Source organism: Eubalaena glacialis, chromosome 17 (assembly GCF_028564815.1).
Source record: "Eubalaena glacialis isolate mEubGla1 chromosome 17, mEubGla1.1.hap2.+ XY, whole genome shotgun sequence".
NCBI classification, from domain to species: Eukaryota; Metazoa; Chordata; class Mammalia; order Artiodactyla; family Balaenidae; genus Eubalaena; species Eubalaena glacialis.
This window is the reverse complement of record NC_083732.1, coordinates 30844004-30865242: the sequence shown is the minus strand read 5'-3', so window position 1 is coordinate 30865242 and position 21239 is coordinate 30844004. Positions and strand designations below refer to the sequence as shown.

Here is a 21239-nt window from a genome sequence, read left to right as displayed (position 1 = left end):
ATTATATAACAGTCTCAAGTGATTGAAACATCTTCCATAATAAATTAGGTGCATATATTTAGGGAAATATTTCAAGTCAATGGTCACCCTTCTTTTACACTCTTACAGTTGCTTTTCAGTGTTTTATTGTTTTTTTTTTGCACCAATGATAAAAGTACTTTTTTTTAACTTTTGCTTACAACTGGTAAATTATGAACATCTTGGAAGCAGCCATCATACTTCATTCTTGTGCTATAGTATGTTACACAACTAAGTCCCTAAGAGATGTGTGAATGAATGACCATTTCCCATTTATCCTTCCAGCTCAGAGCTTTCCTATTAAGAGGTCACTAAAAACCTAAGGAAAAGCAATCTAACAAATGTTGTCCATCTTTAAGAAAAAAAATAGTGGAGGAGATGATAAAAATCCAAATGATCATAGGTTAGTCACCTTTAATTATATACATGAAAAGATTTTTTTAAGTTAAATATAAGATAAACATTATGTGGAATAACAATAACAATCATCACATTAACATCTAACATATACCTGAGTCCTTTTAAAAGTGCTGGCTACTTTATTAAACATTATATACATATATCTCATTAACATTAAGTGAAATAAACAATATGATCCCCAATTTAATAAGATGAGGAAATTGCAGCTTAAAGAGTTTATATAATTTGTCTAACCACTCATATCCACTTTCCAGTAGAGCTGGAAAGAGTTTTTTGCAATCTAAATTTCACAGAATATTAAAACTTAATAGCAAACCTTACTTATCTGATATATACAGAAAAAAGATACTTTAGCATAACTTACAAAGATAAAATTAAGAGCCAAAATCCATTTCCCCTTCTACCACTTTCACAGAAGCTCAGCCATTCTATCTATAGAGACCTAGGACACTATTTAAAACTCTATTCCTAGTTATGTCTATAAATAGTAAGTACAGTAAAACTCAGCAATGGTTAAGATTCAGATATAAACAATTGGCTGCTTTCCTCCACCCAGCTCTGATTCTCAAATGTAAATGGAATAGAGTTCTTGTCTTCTAGAGGAGAGAGGTCTGTGGACTGGAGGGCAAGGTGGAGGTAGATATGGCAAACTTTGTGAGGGAAATTTAGAAAGTGAGTCCCCGTGGACCCAGTATTCTTTTGGCTCAAGTTCATCATATTTGCCCAAGGCAAGAGATTCCTGATATTCCTGCCTTTACATTGAAAATCTCAAGGCAGCCAAAGGATTCAGAATAGTCCCCAATGATATATAAGATATTTGAAGCCAAGCAGGGGATACCAAACCACCAAAAGCAACAGGAGGAAATAGATGGTCATATATATTAATTAATTAACTGATTGATTAAGTTGTGTCCTATGGTCTTTGGGAAATGGTAGAAAATAATCCTCATCATTATATATATATACTAAAACTAGCAACAATTCAATATATATTATCTAAAATTTTCAGTCATATAAAATTCAAAATCATTTTATGAGAGATTAATAAATGTGCAAGTTGCCAAGGCAAGTGGGAGTATAGGAGGTTGTGGACATGATTCACATCTTTTTTGGAGCTATGTTGGTAATCTCAGACTTCTCTATGTTTCTGTGTTTCCCAATTACTTGTACCTTTAAATCTTTAGTGAAATTTTATACTGGGTAAAATCTCTGATTCTCATAAGTCTAATTTGATAACTGAATCTTTTGTGTTATTCTCAGGCCTCTAAAGATTTTTTTCTTTCATACAAGTCCTACTTGTTACTTGATAAGATTGTTCCAAGATATGTAATATTTGCACTATCATGTTACTTGTATATATGTAATAATATTTCTGTAACCGATATGTTTAGGATTTTTTAAATAAAATTCAGTTTTATTGATCATTGTGGTTGTGTAAACTATTTTTCTCTTTTCCCCAGTAATCAGCTACTTTAATAAGCTCTTTTTTTTCAGTTGACCATCTTAAGGATTTTTTGGGTGGTAGATAAAAAGGTGTAGATGAAAATAAATGGAAAGAAATTTATTGCTATAAATGCATATAGTTTTTTAGAAAAAATAGTTGACAATCTATGAGCTAAGGATCTATCTCAAAGAGTGAAAAAAGAAGAGCAAGTTAACCCAAAATAAGTAGAAGTATATAAGTATATAATAAAATTGGAACAAACATATCTAATAAACTTGGCAAAACATTAGTCAAGTACAAAAAGAGAGAAGGCAGGAATAAATAATATCAGGAATGAAAAAGAAGACCTCATCACAGATCCCACAGATTAAAAGATTATACTATGAAAAATTTCGTGCTGATAAACTTGAAAATTTAGATGAAAGGAACAAATAACTATAAAAGTACAAATTACCAAATGGACACAAGAAGAAATAGAAAACTTGAATTTTTCTAGATATTTTAAAGAATATAACTATTAAATAAGAATCTCCTCACAAAGAAACTCACAGCCAAAGTGGCCTTACTGATAAATTCTACAAACTCTTAATAAATAAATAAAACCAAACATTTCAAGAAAATAGAAAAGTCACATATACTTGCTGTCTAGTTTTATGACATCAACATAGTCTTGATGTCAACATCTGGCAAGGATTTTACAAGAAACAAAAATTATAAGCCAATATCATGATGCAAAAATCTGGAGCAAAATATTAACAAACTGAATCCAGTGATAATTTTAAAAGATAATATAGCATAGCCTAGTTGAGATGTTATTCAACACATTAGCAGTATACAGGAGAAAAAATCATTAATAACTAAATAATATTTAATATGATACAATATTCATTTGTAATCAAAATCTTAGCAAACTGAACACAAGTGAATTTTCTTAATATGACAAAAGTACTTGCAAAACATACAATACTTAGAGTGAAATATTAAAACTTTGCCTCTGGAATCAAAAGCAAAATTTGCATACTGTTCTAACCTATTTAATACTATTGTGGAGGTCCTGGGCATTAAAATTAAAATAACTAAAAGTATAAGAATTGGAAAGGTCAAGTAAAGGTATTATTTTTTCAGGTGACAAATTATATACATGGAAAATCCGAATGAATCTACAGATACTAGAATCAATAAGATAATTCAGTAAAGATGCTGAGTAAAAGTTTAATATACAAAACATCTATTGTATTTGTCTTTATGTTCCTTAATATCTAATGTAGGAAGGCACTAATAGAATAATCAGTCTTGTAAATGTACTATTGAAAGATGTTAAAAGTGATATGAAGAATTTATACACGTTGTGAAAACAACCATAGGGTGCTTATCAGAGTGTAAAAGAATATAAAAACTTTGCTTGCCAGGAAAAGACAGTATCTTTCAGAGAGAGAGATTTAAGCTGAGACATATAAGAGGACAAAGAGTTAGACAAAAAATATTCCAGTAAGAAGATAAAAGGAATTTTTCTGGAGAAGAAACTTCTAAAAATGCTAAATTTTACTCAAAAATATTTTTACCCTGCCAAATAGGCATAGCCACTGTTCAACAGATAAATATTCTCTATTAATCTATTCATACTTTTTTGGCATCACCATGTACAATTATTTGTGAATTAATTTTTACTCCAAGTAAATGATATGGATGCATGAAATTATTTATAGAATTGGATAGATACCATAGAATGCTAGTAATTTTGTAACTCTATTCCTTTCTCTGCTATCGACTTTTAAATGTTTTTGGCATTGTTTTGCATGTAAGCATGAATCAAGACAATGGAATCAAACTAGTAGCATCTAATTCCTCATTGCCACACATTTGCAGTTTTAAAAAAACAGAAAATAGTAATTTTATTTAATCTTAACCCTTTGACCCTTGAGTACACTTCTTTGTGATACTTTGCATGACAAAATGAGAAGTGCAGATTAAGTATTTTTGTGGCATTCTAAAGAAATATTTGTCTCAAATAAAAGTGCTTCTACTACTGAGTTGCAAGCTGAATTAGCCACTTTCTTCATTGTGCTGTATATTTACTTGAAAGAACAACCAACCAGCTACAATAATTGAATTGGATGTTTAGGATATATTTTTTTCAAAAATGAGTGAAGTGGGATTGTCACTTCGAGGAAGATACAGCATATGTTGCCAATGATAAAATGCAAGCTTTCAAGTGAAAATTAGAATTTTGGAAAACTTGTATTTACCTCTCTCTGTGAGTTTGAAAGCTTCCCAGTACTTAAAGGCTTTTCTGTGGAGATCAGTTGTGATATTAACAATATCACAATTGTGTTTTTTTCTAATATTACATAAAGAAACATGTCTACATTTGCAAGATCTGCATAGTTCAATGGGCCAATATTTTCCAAATGGCCAATGTATGTATTACAAAATCGTACATTGGTGAAAGAGCCATTCATAGTGCAAAATATAGTTTTTATAGATAAAAATGTTTTTAAATTGGCTGTATTCTAGATTTTTTTTTAATGCCTCAGTAAATTCAGGTGATTGGGATTAGCACCAGCACTAAGCAAAATAAAGTAAAATTTTGCATGCATTATCTCATCCAATCCTCCAACATCGCTCTAAAGTATTATTATTGTCCCCATTTTTAGATGAAGAGACTAAGATTCAAAGTTTGAGGTAATTTTCTTAAGCTACCATAATTGCCAAATTGCAGAACTGAAGTTCAAACCTAGATCTGATTAGTCCAGAGGCCATCACAGAACTTTATCCTCCATATATCCTTACATCAGAGCTCTTACAAGCTTTTTTTGTCATTCTTCAAAATCCTTCTATAACCCCCTCCACCACTTTTTTGTAAATGCATATAAATTTTACTAAGTAGTAGTTAGAGCCAGAGCAATATATGTACTCTTTCTGAAGATATTTTCTGTAGGATTCTTCAATCACTTTTTTAAGGAACTGAAGTCATCCTGACATAAAAATAAAAATTAAATTCAGTCACTTCAAGTACACTAAGTTAACTCTATCTGTTGATTTTAGCTTAATTGTCATTAATGCCAAACCAGGGAAATAACAATGGCTAAATCTCCACCCCCAGGATGAAAGTTGGTGAATTGCAGACTTTGTTTTGCGCTAAGCAAGAGTGCTGACTTTGTCCCACACATTGCCAACATACCTAAAGTTAAAATTGAGGAGAGTTGAAGGCAAGTTCCATTTTAAACTCTTGACAGTCAACATTGGAATCCTGTCATCTCTTATAATATAAGAAAGAATATTTTAAGGTTAGACAGAGGTAAGCAATATTTCCCTGGTTTCTACTAAATTAATGTCCTTGACAAACTCAAAGTCTTCTCTTTCATTTCCAAAGAGCAATAGAAAATCCACAGTTAAAAATGAACAGTTGGACTTAATGTACTCTACAGACTAAAGCAGCAATACATTTTCCTGAATATATGACAAGCTATACAAATATGCAAGAAAGTTAAGTTGTTTGGAGAAGATTATTTCACAGATTTACCTCCTAAGGATTAATTGAAATTGAGCCTCAAATCAAAAACTTGGGATATCTAAAGACAACTTTTAATATAGCAGTATATTAACATATATTTATAAAATAATGATCAAATACCATGTTCTGCCTTTCCTTATAACCTAAATTCCCTCCAGTCACAATTCAATTCAGCAAACATTTCTTGAACACCCAGCCCAAGCAGAGTTCATTGTGTTCATTATCTCAACTCCCAGGTATGAATCATTTCCATTTTTCCATTTAATCACCCTACTTTTTCCACCCACAGAACATTGCTGAATTGGTCACACACTTCGGTGATTACAAATCTACATTATCTAATTTTAACTGATCTTTGATTTTGCTCAGCATTCTTAAATTAGCTATTTGTCAAGCTCTCATGCAGTCACCTCAATGGCTTTCATCTAGTTCCTTTTCCAGCCCCATTTCCACATTCTATAGACAGGCTTTTTTCAGTACTAATGCTCTCTACCTGATCTCTATATAGGAATTAATGATTATTATTGACTGTTGAGAAATAATGATAAACCCCATTCCAGTTATTCAGCTGTAGTGTCACTCAAGCTGAACCTAATTTTGATTGATTGATTGATTGATTGATTGATGATTTGTCTTTGCCAATATTTTGTTTAACACAGGTTTACTGCAGGAATTATAATAATTTCACAAGCCAATAGCATACAGGATAATGTCACTTTTTTTTTTTAAGTTGAGGCTTTAAAAAAATATATTTATTTATTTTGGCTGCACCAGGTCTTAGTTGAGGCATGCAGGATCATTTTTTTCAGTTGTGGCATGCGGGATCTAGTTCCCTGACCAAGGATCAAACTCAGACCCCCTGCATTGGGAGCACAGAGTCTTAGCCACTGGACCACCACGGAAGTCCCAGAATAATCTCTCTTAAAAAGCCAATAAATAAATATTCTCCAAACCAATGATAAATTTTTTTAAAAGTCCAAATTTAGGTGAGTCCAAATTTTTAACAGTTGGTTCCCAGGAGAGTAAGCTTAGTAAACCACAAGCTGAAGGCACAAAAGCAAAAGTCTAATGTTGCTGTTGGAGCACACTGCTAGGGAACGAAGACTCAAGTGTTGACCGGCTAAATGATCTTGGTGGGGCTTCTGCACTGTTTTCACCGTTGCTGGTAAAGGGTCTTACCCTGACAGGAAGCTAATGCCCCAAGGTCTTCAGAGACCTATTTTGATGAGCAGAGTCGCCTTGCTGAGGCCAAACATTCTCAGTCCTCACGATTCTGGGTATTTATAGTCTAAATGTCCCCTCACCATAGTTGCTTATTCATTTGTTCTTATTGATCAGCCCCCGGTGGTGCCCCTCAGCAGCTGAGCTACAGAGTGCTTCATCAGCAGCCTCAGATGTCCATGATGCTCTCCTGATGCAACACCTTCACTCTTATAGCAAAACAGCTTTCCTTATAAAAACAATTTCATTCTTAGATCAACTTTGATTTATTGAAGAGAAGAATTAAATGCAGAGAAAATGTGGCCTGTGAATTTTCAGAATTTCTCTTTTGATTTTATACTAATCTCCTCAAGTAAGTCTTAACTCCATAGGGCTAATCTAAGTAATGAATGGGACCCCTAATTTGGGGAAATGGAAAGACCAATTTAGAGACAGGGAGGCAAATTTCCTGCCAACAATATTATACAACCTGGAAGAAACTCCAAACTTTCAACCATATCCTTTTGAACCATAGAACTGACTCCCTTTGAATCAAAGATGGCTTTTCTCCCTTAGTTGCATATGGTCTTTGATGAATAGGATTTATAAGACATCACCATCTACATTACTTCTTCAGCTGAACTCATAATTTCACCATGTCCACTACCTAACTCTTAACAGATGGTATCACATTTTTCCATTATTGGGATATTAGTTGGTAATTCCACGCAATACAGATGGTATTAGCAGGGATCTACTGACCCCTTAAAATCTAAATAAGTTCCCATGAAAATTCATGCAAGTAGAAAGCTCTTCCTAAAATTTCAGCAATTTCCTAGGAAATTACATTCTGATGTTACGTCTGCCACTGTGCTTCTTCCTTAAATACTTGCTTTATTCCATGTCTTGTTTATCTAGAAGTAAAACCAACCTTTCTTATATCTCCTCAACAAAACGAAATTAAATTAAACCAAGTACTTAGAGCATTTGTAAGTATAGTAGAGTTCATCAAATGCTGGGGTTATCTTAGATGTTTGTATCACATATGACACAGGTACTTGAAATCCATTAATAGATCTTTTTTTTCTTAAATGTCCTTACCCCCATGCGCAGGACCAGTGTGTTCTCTTCACTCAGTGCACACCTTCCTTCAATTATTTCCTGGCTATTTTTGCTTCTTTTCTACCCCATTTTTGTCTGCCTTTCCTCACTCCTGGCTTGCTCCACAACTCCAAATTAGAATGCCTCTACCGGGCAGAGCACTCCAGCCCTCCTCAGCACCTACTCCCAGACACTTCAGGAAAGAAGCATGATAAAAGGTCCTTCCTTCTGGCAAAATCTATCATTCCTCAGTGGTAATCATAAACATAAATGGCATTTTCTTTAGACTCAGGCTTAAGACTTTTGTGTATCATTCCACTTTGATACAGGGAAATCCTATACATGTAGGCAATTTCTACAAATCACCGTCACTTTGCTACAATAATGCCCAAGCCATCCAGAGTTTCATTTTTATTTCATAGTAAAATCTTTAATTTGGGCCACAAAGGATGACACCAGAGCATGGCTGAGGCAACCAGTTAGATTTCTATAAAGTTTCCTCCTCTTCCCTTCATAGAATTCTCCTAAAGGTCAAAATATTGCTCCTGAACTGGCATGACAGTCTTTCATTTCTCCCTTGTATTTCTCTCTCCTCTTTCTTCTTCTTTCTTTCCTTCTTTCCTTCTCTCTCTCTTTCCCCTCTCCCTTTCTTGCCTTCCTTTCTTTCTCTTTCTCTTCCCTTCTTTCTCTTTCTCTTTTCTTCTTTCTTTTTCTTTTCTTCTCTCTTTTCTTTCTTTCTTCCTTCTTTTTTTCTTTCTTTCTTTCTTTTCTCTCTTTCTCTTTCTTTCTTTCCTTCTTTATTTCTTTCTTCTTTCCTTTCTTTCTTTCATTTTCTTTCTTTCTTTCTTTCTTTCTTTCATTTTCTTTCTTTCTTTCTTTCTTTCTCTTTCTTTCTTTCTTTCTTTCTTCCTTCCTTCCTTCCTTTCTTTCTTTCTTTCTTGCTTTCTTTCTTTCTTTCTTTCTTTCTTGCTTTCTTTCTTTCTTTCTTTCTTTCTTTCTTCTCCTGCATCCCTCCAAGCCACCATTTTCATCTTAGTACCCATAGGGGAGATCATGGACAGGTTTTGAAAATACTGTTTTCAGGTTTCTGCTCACAACTACTAAATTGGGCAAATAGAGTATCAGCTAAGATAGCTTCACCAGCACTTGGATAATCAACAGTGTGAAGACTATTACATGCAGTTCTCTCTGCCTCAGAGACTCTTTCCCTTCTTCTTCTAGCCAACTCTTAACTTATCCTTGAATTTAAACATCCCTTCCTCAGGGATGCTTGCCCTGACCTTCCAGGACACCATCTGTGGTTAGTATAAGCACTTTCAGTGCAACCAACCCCCAAACCTGTAATCACCTCTGACACCCATTACGTTTCATTCATCTCCTCTTACTCAGGGTCTGTCAGTGCCACCAACCTGCACCTTCTGAGTACAGAGACCCTGCCTGACCTACACTCAGCACATGGTCACTGCTCAGAGTATATTAAGTAAATGAATAAATTAATAAGACTGTCTCATAAAGTTTCTTTCCAGAGTGTGTAAAATTTTACTTTTCTTTTTAGAATAAAATAGTGAAACAGAATTGTTCTAATTCTGACTTTTAAAAATACAGGGAACATCTCATTCAATGGATCTCAGAACTTCAGTGAAAATATGGGTTTTACAATCATAGCGAGAATAGTTTTATTTGTTCTAAAGTTAAATACATATTTTCCAAATATCCTATGGTTGATTATCCTGAGGCCAGATCCAAGCTGTTGCACATGGGTAATTTTGACAATGTTAGAGAACAAAATAGAGTCCAAAATCTCAGAAGAAAATCACAAGCAAGAAATCAATTTTGCAGAAAGATGTTTTTAAGTCAGTCTTTCAGAATCCATTTGTCTAGGTTTTCAGTTTCTTTATCTCCAAATATTCATCTCTAATTTCCAAAATTTTCTGCACTTACATTTTTAGAGAGAATTTATAATCCATCTAGGTAATATATGTACTATACCAAATGATTGTTTTAAAATGTTTGGGAAAATATACATATTACAAAGTTCCACATCATTTTAACCCAAAACAAAGCCACTTGTTACTACTGCATTTAGATCTGGAAGTGAAATTCTAAGCTTCAATTCAAGCAGCTGGGATATCCTAGTCTCTTTAGAATCTAAAGTCCAAACCACTAATCTTTTTACTGTTCCCACAGTTTTGCACTTTCCAGAATGTCATACAGTTGGAATTATACAGTATGTCCTTTTCAGGTTGGCTTCTTTCATTTAGTAATATGCATTTAAGTTTCCTCTATGTCCTTTCATGCTTGATGGCTCTTTTTTTTTAACACTAAATAATATTTCATTGCCTGATGTAGCACAGTTTGTTTAGCCATTCACCTACTGAAGGACATCTTGATTGCCTCCAGGTTTTGGCAATTATGAATAAAGTTGCTATAAATATTTGTGTACCAGTTTTTGTGTGGACGTAAGTTTCAACTTCTTTGGGTAAATGCCAAGGAGTGTGATTGCTGAATTATGTGGTAAGAGTATGTTGAGTTTTGTAAGAAACCACCAAACTGGCTGTACCACTTTGCATTTTTACCAGCAATAAATGAGACCTCTTGTTGCTCCACATTCTTGCCAGTATTTGGCATTGTCAGTGTTCTGGATTTTGGCCCTTCTAATAATTGTGTAGCGGTATCTCGTTGTTTCTATTTGCATCCCTGATGATATATGATGTAGACATCTATTTACATGAGGTTATTTTTGCTATCATTACTCCATGAAATTTCATTTTTACAATGTCCTAATTAGATTTCCAAGTGCTTTTCTATTAAAGTTATGACAGATTCCATGTTAGTTGTGCCATAACCCTGCCATCCTGAGATGTGATCATTTAGAATAACGTAGTTTATAGAGACAGTAACCCCTGCAGCTTCTCGTTGTTAAAGGACATTTTCCTCTGGCTCCTTTTTTTTTTTTTTTTTAATTAATTTATTTATTTATTTTTGGCTGTGTTGGGTCTTCGTTTCTGTGTGAGGGCTTTCTCTAGTTGCAGCGAGCGGGGGTCACTCTTCATCGCGGTGCGCAGGCCTCTCACTATCGCGGCCTCTCCTGTTGCGGAGCACAGGCTCCAGACGCGCAGGCTCAGTAGTTGTGGCTCACGGGCCCAGTTGCTCTGGGACATGTGGGATCTTCCCAGACCAGGGCTCGAACCCGTGTCCCCTGCATTGGCAGACAGATTCTCAACCACTGCGCCACCAGGGAAGCCCCTCTGGCTCCTTTTTATATGGATACAGTTTTGGTATTTTAATACCTAGGTAGATTAGTGGGATTTAATTTTATTTAAACCCTACCATGTACAAAGAAGACAACTTGCTTATTTTTTATAAAGAACCTAAGACTTTCCCATAAGCTCACAGATTCTCTTCCTGCAATGCCATCATATGGTGTCTGTCCCATTGATTTGAAACAGTTTGATTAAAATAGCTTTGTTTTTTGTCAAGTAAATAAAGGCTCAGTCATGCCCATTTTCTGCCCAGTCCATTTCCTTTCTGAACTGGGTATGGGTGTATGTTGGGAGAGGTTGGGTTGCTAATATGACCACTGTTGGAGGGAGAAGCTCCTCTTCCCTATGAGCTGCAAGCTGATCATCATCATGTTCCTGTTGCAGAGTGGCTACAGGTCTATGCAGGCCCCTAGATTGGCATCTGTTGAGGAAAGACTGTATTTTTGGCAACGTCATTTGCTCTTGCTGACTACCTTTCCCTTGGTCATCCAGATTTCTACCTCAGCAGCCAGCTCTTCCCCTCTCCAGGATCCTACAACCCTTCAGTCCTATCAGCATTTCACTGTCTCCTCACCAGTGTTCACAGGAATTTCTGGACCTCACACATGCTTGACACAGGCCGAGTGGAACCAGTGGCATTAGCTCCAGGTTATCTCTCAGCATCTTCTCCACCAATGCTGTGCTATTATTCTCATTTCATGTTGAATGAAGCCCAATTTAGGTTTTACTGTAAAAATAATTTTCAAGCATCATCTAGGACTATTTGTTTAAATAAATACTTAGGCTTTGGCCCCAAGTCAGGGATTCCAATTTAAATAGTCTGGGTTGGAAAGAGACCTTGCACCAGTATTTTGTAAAAACCCTCTGGGTGACTCTAATGTGCAGTCCAAGTTGTTTATCACTGCCCTAGAGGATGCAGTTTCTTCAGTAGCTATCTGGATGTTTCTTCAACCCTCATATCCCCATGGAGAGGTTCATACCAAGGATGGGAGTGGATGAAGATCAACAATTCTTGAGCTTAGCTAACTTCCTCTGTTTCTATATCACTACTTTTCCCCAAGTGCCTACATTTTATATCTTCCTGCTTCTCAAAATAGTATTTACCCTTCCCTTCTCTCTGAAACCATGATGGTGCATGGAGTTCAGGAAGGGAAGTGGTCATATTATTAGGAGAATATATCAAAAGAGAATACAAAATATTATCTTCCTTACATATGTCTCCCTAAAGTATGTGTAACATTAAATAGGAATTTTTATAAAAGTCAAGTAAGGTATTAATCAGAATGCAGGCTTCCTTGAAAATATTTGAATTCCTATCCTCCTAAAAAAATCACAACTTTAATAAATATATCTTTAACATAGGTTTCTACAGTTCTGTGGATTCATATTATTTGTTTCTTCAGCTACTGTCATTTCCTTAAACTTCTTTTCCTCTGGAAATAAACTGATGTAAAAATGTATTGATTAAAAGTCTACTTCTTTTCTTGTTGTTTAAAAAAACTTTTGAAGCAAGCAATACAATGATTTTTTATTAATTTGTGATGGTGGTGATTGTTGCTTAACCTGTTTAAATAAAAAGGCAGAAATTCTTGAGAGATGGCATAAATCTATATAAAATAACATTGTCATCTATAGTCCATGATACCAGTGAAACAGTACAATTAAAAAGCTCTTTCAGTTCATAACTCTCGAGTAGGATAATGTTATCCTCTTTTTCTGAGTAAAAACTGAGTGCAGTCAATGTTCAGAGACAATTCCAAAGTCATGTTGCTGCTACTGGGTGAAATAAAAACTCAAATCCACGTCTTCTGGTTCAAAATTCAGTGTTCTTTTTAAAACAATGTGTCTATTTGATTTCCTGTATCTGTGAATATACCACCAAAAGAATAAATTTTAGGTAATGATCACAGTTCCAAGCAGTCCTTGGTCTCATTCTTGTCATTTACTCACATTTTTTGCTCATGTAGAAATGTTTCCCTATGTCTCAGCCAGGTTTTCCATTTATTTTCGTTAGTGTAGCATTGCTCCAAGTGGTTTTAATGGTGTATGAAGCATTTCTTCTATTCTCCTTGCACATGACTGTCTTACTTCAATATTTAGCAAATGCGCTGGTATCAGGCATTCTCACCAGCTGCCCACAGCCAGGCAGGTGCCATACTTCAGTCTCACTATTGTATCTGTCACATGACATTTGAATTAAATGAATTATAGAGTGTTGAATATGACAATGATAAGAGGTAAAGGTTGTTGAAGAATAATTTTAATAGAGCAGGTATTTAGTGTCTACCAAGATTCATGTTTCCTCATTGATTTTATTCTGCCAAAAGCTTCTCTGAATTACTTCAGCTTTATTCCCACCACCTGGGCATATATGGGTTTATCACATTACATGAGGGACCAGTGTAAGCTAAGCTTAGAGGAGATCTACAATTTCTTGATATATTTTATGTAATTTTATTTTAATTCAGTTTAAGATATTTTTATTGCTACTTTAGAGCAGAGGTTTTTTTTCTGGCTGAAAAAATATAAATGTTTTGTATTACTTAACAGTCACATGACTGCACACATTACGTTTTTACCTGCATGATTTTGCTTTTACTATGAGACATGGATACTGAATTACATGAAAAGCCTTTGCATCATCTGTAGATATCATCATATAGTTTCTCCTTGAGCTACTAATATTATAAAATTTTAATAATAGCTTTTCTAATGAACCTAGTTTGTACTCATGAGATGAAGCCAACTTAACCATAATGTACAAATCTGCTAAGAGACTACTGCATTATTTCATTTGCTAATACTTTATTTTGTATGTATGCCTATATACTCTTAACTAAAATTGTTATTTCTTGTTTATGTTATTCTTGTTAAATTTTTACATCAGTTATACAGGCATGACAAATATACAACATACTTTTCATTTTCTATACTCCAAGAATATTAAGTTGCAGAGATAATACCTTTTCTTGATATAAAACTTATACTGATATCACTTGGACTATGGGTTTTTAATTTTTGCTTTTGTTCTTTTTGCTTCAAAAAATATTTTTGAAGAGTACTTTTTACAACTTCTATTTATACATAGTTATTTTTTATTTCTATCTTCTTGAATAAATACAGTAGTACATATTTTTTAGAAAATGAACCAACAATATCTAGATTATTTGTAAGTTATATAAAGTATTTTATTATAATTTATAATTTTCATAGTTTTCTCTGCATCATTTATTGTTATCTTTTTCATTCCTAATAGTATTTTATTTTATTATGTTTATTATATAGGGCTAGTTGTTTATTATATAAGGCTAGTGAAAAAACTCAGGGAGCTACACATATTTATTAGTCCCAGTTACCATACCACATAATTAAAATGCCTCCAAAATGATTGCATGAATTCAACCTTCCCTACCAATCTCTATTTCCTTGGCTGATCTTTTTCTTTTTTCTTTTTTTTACATCTTTATTGGAGTATAATTGCTTTACAATGGTGTGTTCGTTTCTGCTTTATAACAAAGTGAATCAGTTATACATATACATATGTCCCCATATCTCTTCCCTCTTGTGTCTCCCTCCCTCCCACCCTCCCTATCCCACCCCTCTAGGTGGTCACAAAGCACCGAGCTGATCTCCCTGTGTTACGCAGCTTCTTCCCACTAGCTATCTATTTTACATTTGGTAGTGTATATATGTCCATGCCACTCTCTCACCCTGTCACATCTTACCCCTCCCCCTCCCCATATCCTCAAGTCCATTCTCTAGTAGATCTGTGTCTTTATTCCCGTCTTGCCCCTAGGTTCTTCATGACCATTTTTTTTTTTTTTTTTTAGATTCCATATATATGTGTTAGCATACAGTATTTGTTTTTCTCTTTCTGACTTACTTCACTCTGTATGACAGACTCTAGGTCCATCCACCTCACTACAAATAACTCAATTTCATTCCTTTTTATGGCTGAGTAATATTCCATTGTATATATATGCCATATCTTCTTTATCCATTCATCTGTTGATGGACACTTAGGTTGCTTCCATGTCCTGGCTATTGTAAATAGAGCTGCAATGAACATTTTGGTACATGACTCTTTTTGAATTATGGTTTTCTCAGGGTATATGCCCAGTAGTGGGATTGCTGGGTCATATGGTAGTTCTATTTTTAGTTTTTTAAGGAACCTCCATACTGTTCCCTATAGTGGCTGTATCAATTTACATTTCCACCAACAGTGCAAGAGTGTTCCCTTTTCTCCACACCCTCTCCAGCATTTATTGTTTGTAGATTTTTTGATGATGGCCATTCTGACTGGTGTGAGGTGATACCTCATTGTAGTTTTGATTTGCATTTCTCTAATGATTAATGATGTTGAGCATTCTTTCATGTGTTTGTTGGCAATCTGTATATCTTCTTTGGAGAAATGTCTATTTAGGTCTTTTGCCCATTTTTGGATTGGGTTGTTTGTTTTTTTGATATTGAGCTGCATGAGCTGCTTGTAAATTTTGGAGATTAATCCTTTGTCAGTTGCTTCATTTGCAAATATTTTCTCCCATTCTGAGGGTTGTCTTTTCTTCTTGTTTCTGGTTTCCTTTACTGTGCAAAAGCTTTTAAGTTTCATTAGGTCCCATTTGTTTATTTGTGTTTTTATTTCCATTTCTCTAGATGGTTGGTCAAAAAGGATCTTGCTGTGATTTATGTCATAGAGTGTTCTGCCTATGTTTTCCTCTAAGAATTTGATAGTGTCTGGCCTTACATTTAGGTTTTTAATCCATTTTGAGTTTATTTTTGTGTATGGTGTTAAGGAGTGTTCTAACTTCATTCTTTTACATGTACCTGTCCAGTTTTCCCAGCACCACTTATTGAAGAGGCTGTCTTTTCTCCACTGTATATGCTTGCCTCCTTTATCAAAGATAAGGTGACCATATGTGCGTGGGTTTATCTCTGGGCTTTCTATCTCATTCCATTGATCTATATTTCTGTTTTTGTGCCAGTGCCATACTGTCTTGATTACTGTAGCTTTGTAGTTCCTTGGCTGATCCTTAACATGCAGTACTGGGAACTGATCAAACACTTTCAGTATTTGAGTTCCTCTTGTTCTTCATGCATGCACGTGTGTGAGCACACACACACATGCACACACATACAACCTTGCTTTCAAAAGAAAACATCATTACCTTTTCCCTTCCTCTTTGAAAAGTTTAAGCAGTCTTTTTTTTTTTGCAAGAATATTTTAGGATATTGCTTCATAAATATATTGTGTGCTGATAGGATATTGGTCCGGCTTGAAAGACAGAGACAGAGAGACAAGAGAGAGAGACAGAGAGAGAGAAATTGCATTATAAGCATCATAAGAAAATAGCTTCTGAGGCAAAGATTTTTAACTCAGTATATACAACTTAATTCTATACTATTTAGTCTAAAAAGAAAATGACAAAAATATGAAACATAAACATTTTATGCTTTAAAAATATCCACTATAAAAATTGTCTATAGTGTGTTTCAGTGAGAAATATTTTAAGAATATCAAATTCAGGGCAATGTCAATTGTCAAAAAACTTAATTTTTAAGTTGAGTCTTCTCAAAATTTTTATTTCTGTAATTTATTAAATCTCTTGTATAAAATATACCACATAATTAAAATTCTCCCAAAATGATTCACATAGAGTTTACATATACATTATTGAAAAATGTATTTATCTGACTCTTTGCAATGACTTATTAGTGTCATGTGCTATTTTAGGACCAGAATAAAAATGTCTTAGACCAAAAGTTCAGCACTTCCCAAATCCAGATCAATGGAATCATCTGGGATGTTTTTTATAAGTACAGATTTCTGATCCTTTTCCTGATGAAGTAAGAGCTCCAAAGGTACAGTCTGGGTGGGATTCTCTATTTTAACTATCAGCCTCCAAGTGATTCTTACTTGCAGTTAGGTTTCAATCCACTTAAAATATTTAAAAATGTAAATAACAAGATCCACAGGAATATAGCAAATTGACATTCAGTGTCACGTAATGACATTTGTTTCTGGAAAATCTGCCCTGTTCAATTTTCAATAGACAGCCACCATGAAAAGCTGGTCAGCTTCTTAAAATGTTGAACATTCATCTTGACAGCTTATATCAATAATTATCAAAAATAATCATGCTTAAAACTTAGTCAGTATTTGCCTCATGGCAATGAATATAAAAATTATCAAGAGAAGGCTTTTCTTATTTCATTGTCAATATAAATAATAACACCTTAAAATATTTATAACTGCTTTTTTCTCTTGGCCAGAGTTCATAAAACACCATGTTAATTCTTTACACAATACAAATACTATATACTTTAAGAATCCTATTTAATTTAATTTAACTTAATTGATTCAAATAATGCAATGTGAATGTGATTTAATATGACATTAGAAATGTTCATTCCTACTCTCTCACACTATACAGTAGACCAAGGATCTACTATTTTTTTAAACTCCAACCACTGAAATAACTGGAAGATTTCTCAAGATCTTTCTCCTTTCATTTTTTTCTATTTGGAACTCACATTTTACAATCTCTTCTTGTTATAAATCTAGTATTTCTTATATGACAAACGTTGTGCTAAGGCCTTTACATTATTTTTGTCTCATTGTATAGTTATATAACCTGAAGAGGTTGATATTCTTGAATTCCCATTTTACACATAAATAAACTACAAACAATAATTTGCTTAATTCATGTAACTAGGAAATGGAGAACAAAGAGTACATATGAAAACTGAATTGACTTCTAAACCCATCCTCTTAACTTTTTGGATATACCACCCCTGTAAATAATAAAACATGTTAGTTCTTACTATGTGCCAGGCATTATTCTAGGCAGTTTACATGTATCAGATCATTTAATCCTTACACAACTATACTAGCTGATACTCCTATCGTCTCCATTTTGTAGATAACAAAACTGAGGCTCAAAGAACTACAAAAGTGTGATTTTAAAAAATTTTCTACATGGAGCCCATGTTACAAGACTTGGAACCTTAATCCAATCTGTAATCTAGATAAATCATCTTTGGAGTGGCTAAGAAGCCTATACCAAAATGCTAAAACCTTCACTCTTGTCCTTTTCTATGTGTATGACTGATATGTCTGCTTTATCTATCCCTTGAGAATTTTCAAGATGTGGTGGCTAGTATACATGTACCTGGTGTTTGTAATTTATGTCTCCAAATTAATGTGCCCAAGAAGTGAAAGAGGTGGAAGGTTGAAATGGAAAAGTCAAATGCTAGAGCTAATTTTCAGAACGAGGCCCTAACTGCCCTATAATGCTCTGATGGATGTTCAATATCACAAAATGTAATTTGGCAGTCTACTCCTATTTCTGAGTCTCTTGTCAAAACAGAAACATATAGTCCTATGTGTTTAGTAGGAATACATTTTGTTTAAAACCGTGTGAAATTTGTAAATGAATGCCCCTAAATGTGGATAAGAGAAGTAGATTCAAAGAAACATGAAATAAATGTAATTAGAAAGCTAAGGACAAAGAAAGATTTAGAATTATAGTAGAGTTGGAGAGTAGATCATAGATCCAAATAACTATTTGACAATTTGAATATGGTCCAGAAGATACTTTCATAATTTCCCATGCTATGAGTAAAGACTGTCTATGAACAAAATTTGTCACTTCACTGAAGTATATCTGCAAGGAAATTTACCTACAAGGAAAAAACTCCAACTTCTTCAAGCAGATGAAGGAGAAGTACATGCAAAACCTATAGCTTGAGGAAATCAATCAAGATTGTGGAGTAAGAAGATGTGGAGCTTACCTCCCCATTCAAACACATCAAAAATACAACTATATGAAGAACAATCCTCACTGAAAACTAGGAACTGGCAGAAGGAATCCTGTACAACCAAGGCTATAAGATACACACATAATCAGGTAGGAAGGGAAAAAAAGTGATCAGGTCAAGACTGTGCCCCTGGGAGAGGACTCAGAGGAAAAGGGAGATAACACGGGAGACACCATCCTGGGCAGTGAGAGCCACAGACTGGGCTCTTCAGTCCAGAGGTCCTACATGGGAGATATGAGCCCTCTTGGCTGGTTGGAGGACTGCTGGGACTAAAAGGAGGGCTGTGGGAAGCCTGGGCTCCTCTCATGAGGAAGAGCACGTTGGCGTGCACCCCAGCCCTAGTTGAGCAAACACTCGGCCCTGCTCACTCCATGTCACAGTGTGGCACTGGATCTGGAGAGGGCACAAGTAGGGAAAGATCTGACCATAGGAGACAGAGGTAACCTGGTACTGGAGAAGAGACTAGGTGGGGTGGCAGTGACCATTGTTGGTGCTTACTAAAGCAGTGCATTAGAAGCAGCCCAGATCTCTGACAGTGGCTCACAGCTCACCTCCCAGTATATACTGAGAGTCTACATGGGCCCTCCTTGGCCTGTGGTATGGGTCCACAACAGGGTGGGGTGGAGCCTGGGGGCAGTGATTGGCTGTGAGGGACAAAGGGGACTTGCACCCGAGGCTGCATCTGAGTGTAGCAAGGGAAACAATTGCGGGTGCCTGCACAGGCAGCACATCAGAGACAGCTCGAACTTCTGTCTGAGGCCAACACAAGCATCTCCTGCTTCAACACTACCTCCTCTGGGGCAAGGAGCCCAATGCAGAGAGAGAGGAAAACACACACTTAAATGGAACAGAGACAGCTGGAGCGTGACCCTCAAGGCTTCTGCTCCAGCAACTTGGGATCAGATGCCACCCCAATTGGGTGATGATGGAAACTGAGCAGACAGAATGTCCCACCTCACAACCCACTGCAGCTCTAGTGCCTCCATCTCCAGCCCCACCCCCTACCAAAGTGATAGCTGCTAGCACATGCTAAGGAAAACTGTGACTTGCATCCATGTAAATACAGCTCGCCTACCAAAGGCACTGGGTACATGCAGTCTGTATAGGGGTGCTTCCACATAACAACAAACCTTCAAGACAACAATAGGTAACCATTTCACCTAAATGTATAGAGACAGAGAAAGTTAAGCAAAATGAAAAGGCAGAGGAACTGGTCTCAATTGAAAGAGCAAGAGAAAACTCTTGAAAAAATAAATAATGAAACAGAAGTAAACAATTCACCAGAAAAGAATTCAAAGCATTGGTAATAAAAATGGTAGCTGAATTAGGGAGAAAAATATACATGTACCCAGTGAAAATGTTAACAAGAAACTAGAAAATATAAAAAAGACCCAATCACGGGCTTCCCTGGTGGCGCAATGGTTAAGGATCCGCCTGCCAATGCAGAGGACACAGGTTCAAGCCCTGGTCCAGGAAGATCCCACATGTCGCAGAGCAACTAAGCTCGTGCGCCACAACTACTGAGCCTGTGCTCTAGAACCTGTGAGCCACAACTACTGAAGCCTGTGCGCCTAGACCCTGTGTTCCACAACAAGAGAAGCCACCACAATGAGAAGCCCGCACACCACAATGAAGAGTGGCCCCCGCTCACCGCAGCTAGAGAAAGCCAGCATGCAGCAATGAAGACCCAACACAGCCAAAAATAAAATAAATAAAATAAATAAATTAAAAAAAAAAAACCCCAATCAGAAATAAAGAATTCAATAGCTGAAATAAAAAAATACACTGGAAGGGCTGAATAGCAGACCAAGTTATACAGAAGAACACATAAATGATCCAGAGATAGAATAATGGAAATCACCCAATAAGAAGAGCAAAAAGAATTTTTTAATGAAAACAATTTAAGAGATCTCTGTGATAACATTAAGCATATCAATATTTGCTTTCTAGGGGTCCCAGAAGGAGATGAGAAAGAGAGATGGAGATCAAAAATGTATTTGAGAAAATAATGGCTGAAAACTTCCCAAACCTGAAGAAGGAAACACGTGTCCAGATACCAGAAGCATAGAGGGTCCCAAACAAGATGAACCCTAGCAAACTCACACCAAGATATATCATAATTAGAGATCAGAGAGGAAATAAAGTGGAAACCAAAAAAAAAAAAAAAACAACAATAAAAAAGATCAATGAAACTAAGAGCTATTTTTTAAGGTAAACAAAATTGACAAGCATTTAGCCAGGCTGGTCAAGAAGAGAAAAAATCAAAATAAGAAATGAAGAGGAGAAATCACAACAAATATCACACAGATATGAAAATCATAAGAGAATATAATGAACAGTTATATGCCAACAAATTGGACAACCTGGAAGAAATGGATAAATTTCTAGAAACATACAATCTTCCAAGACTTAATCAGGAAGAAACAGACAATCTGAACAGATCAATCATTAGCTGTGAGAC

General features: G+C 35.3%; 1 protein-coding gene across 1 annotated transcript in view; it reads right to left on the bottom strand.

Annotated features, from left to right (window-relative positions):
• The window catches only part of CNBD1 (cyclic nucleotide binding domain containing 1), a 402273-nt gene that overhangs the window by 325187 nt on the left and 55847 nt on the right, over positions 1 to 21239 (bottom strand). The window contains 2 exon segments of the mRNA XM_061171726.1: positions 16126 to 16162; positions 16165 to 16232. Of these exon segments, the coding sequence (XP_061027709.1) occupies positions 16126 to 16162; positions 16165 to 16232 (105 nt within the window).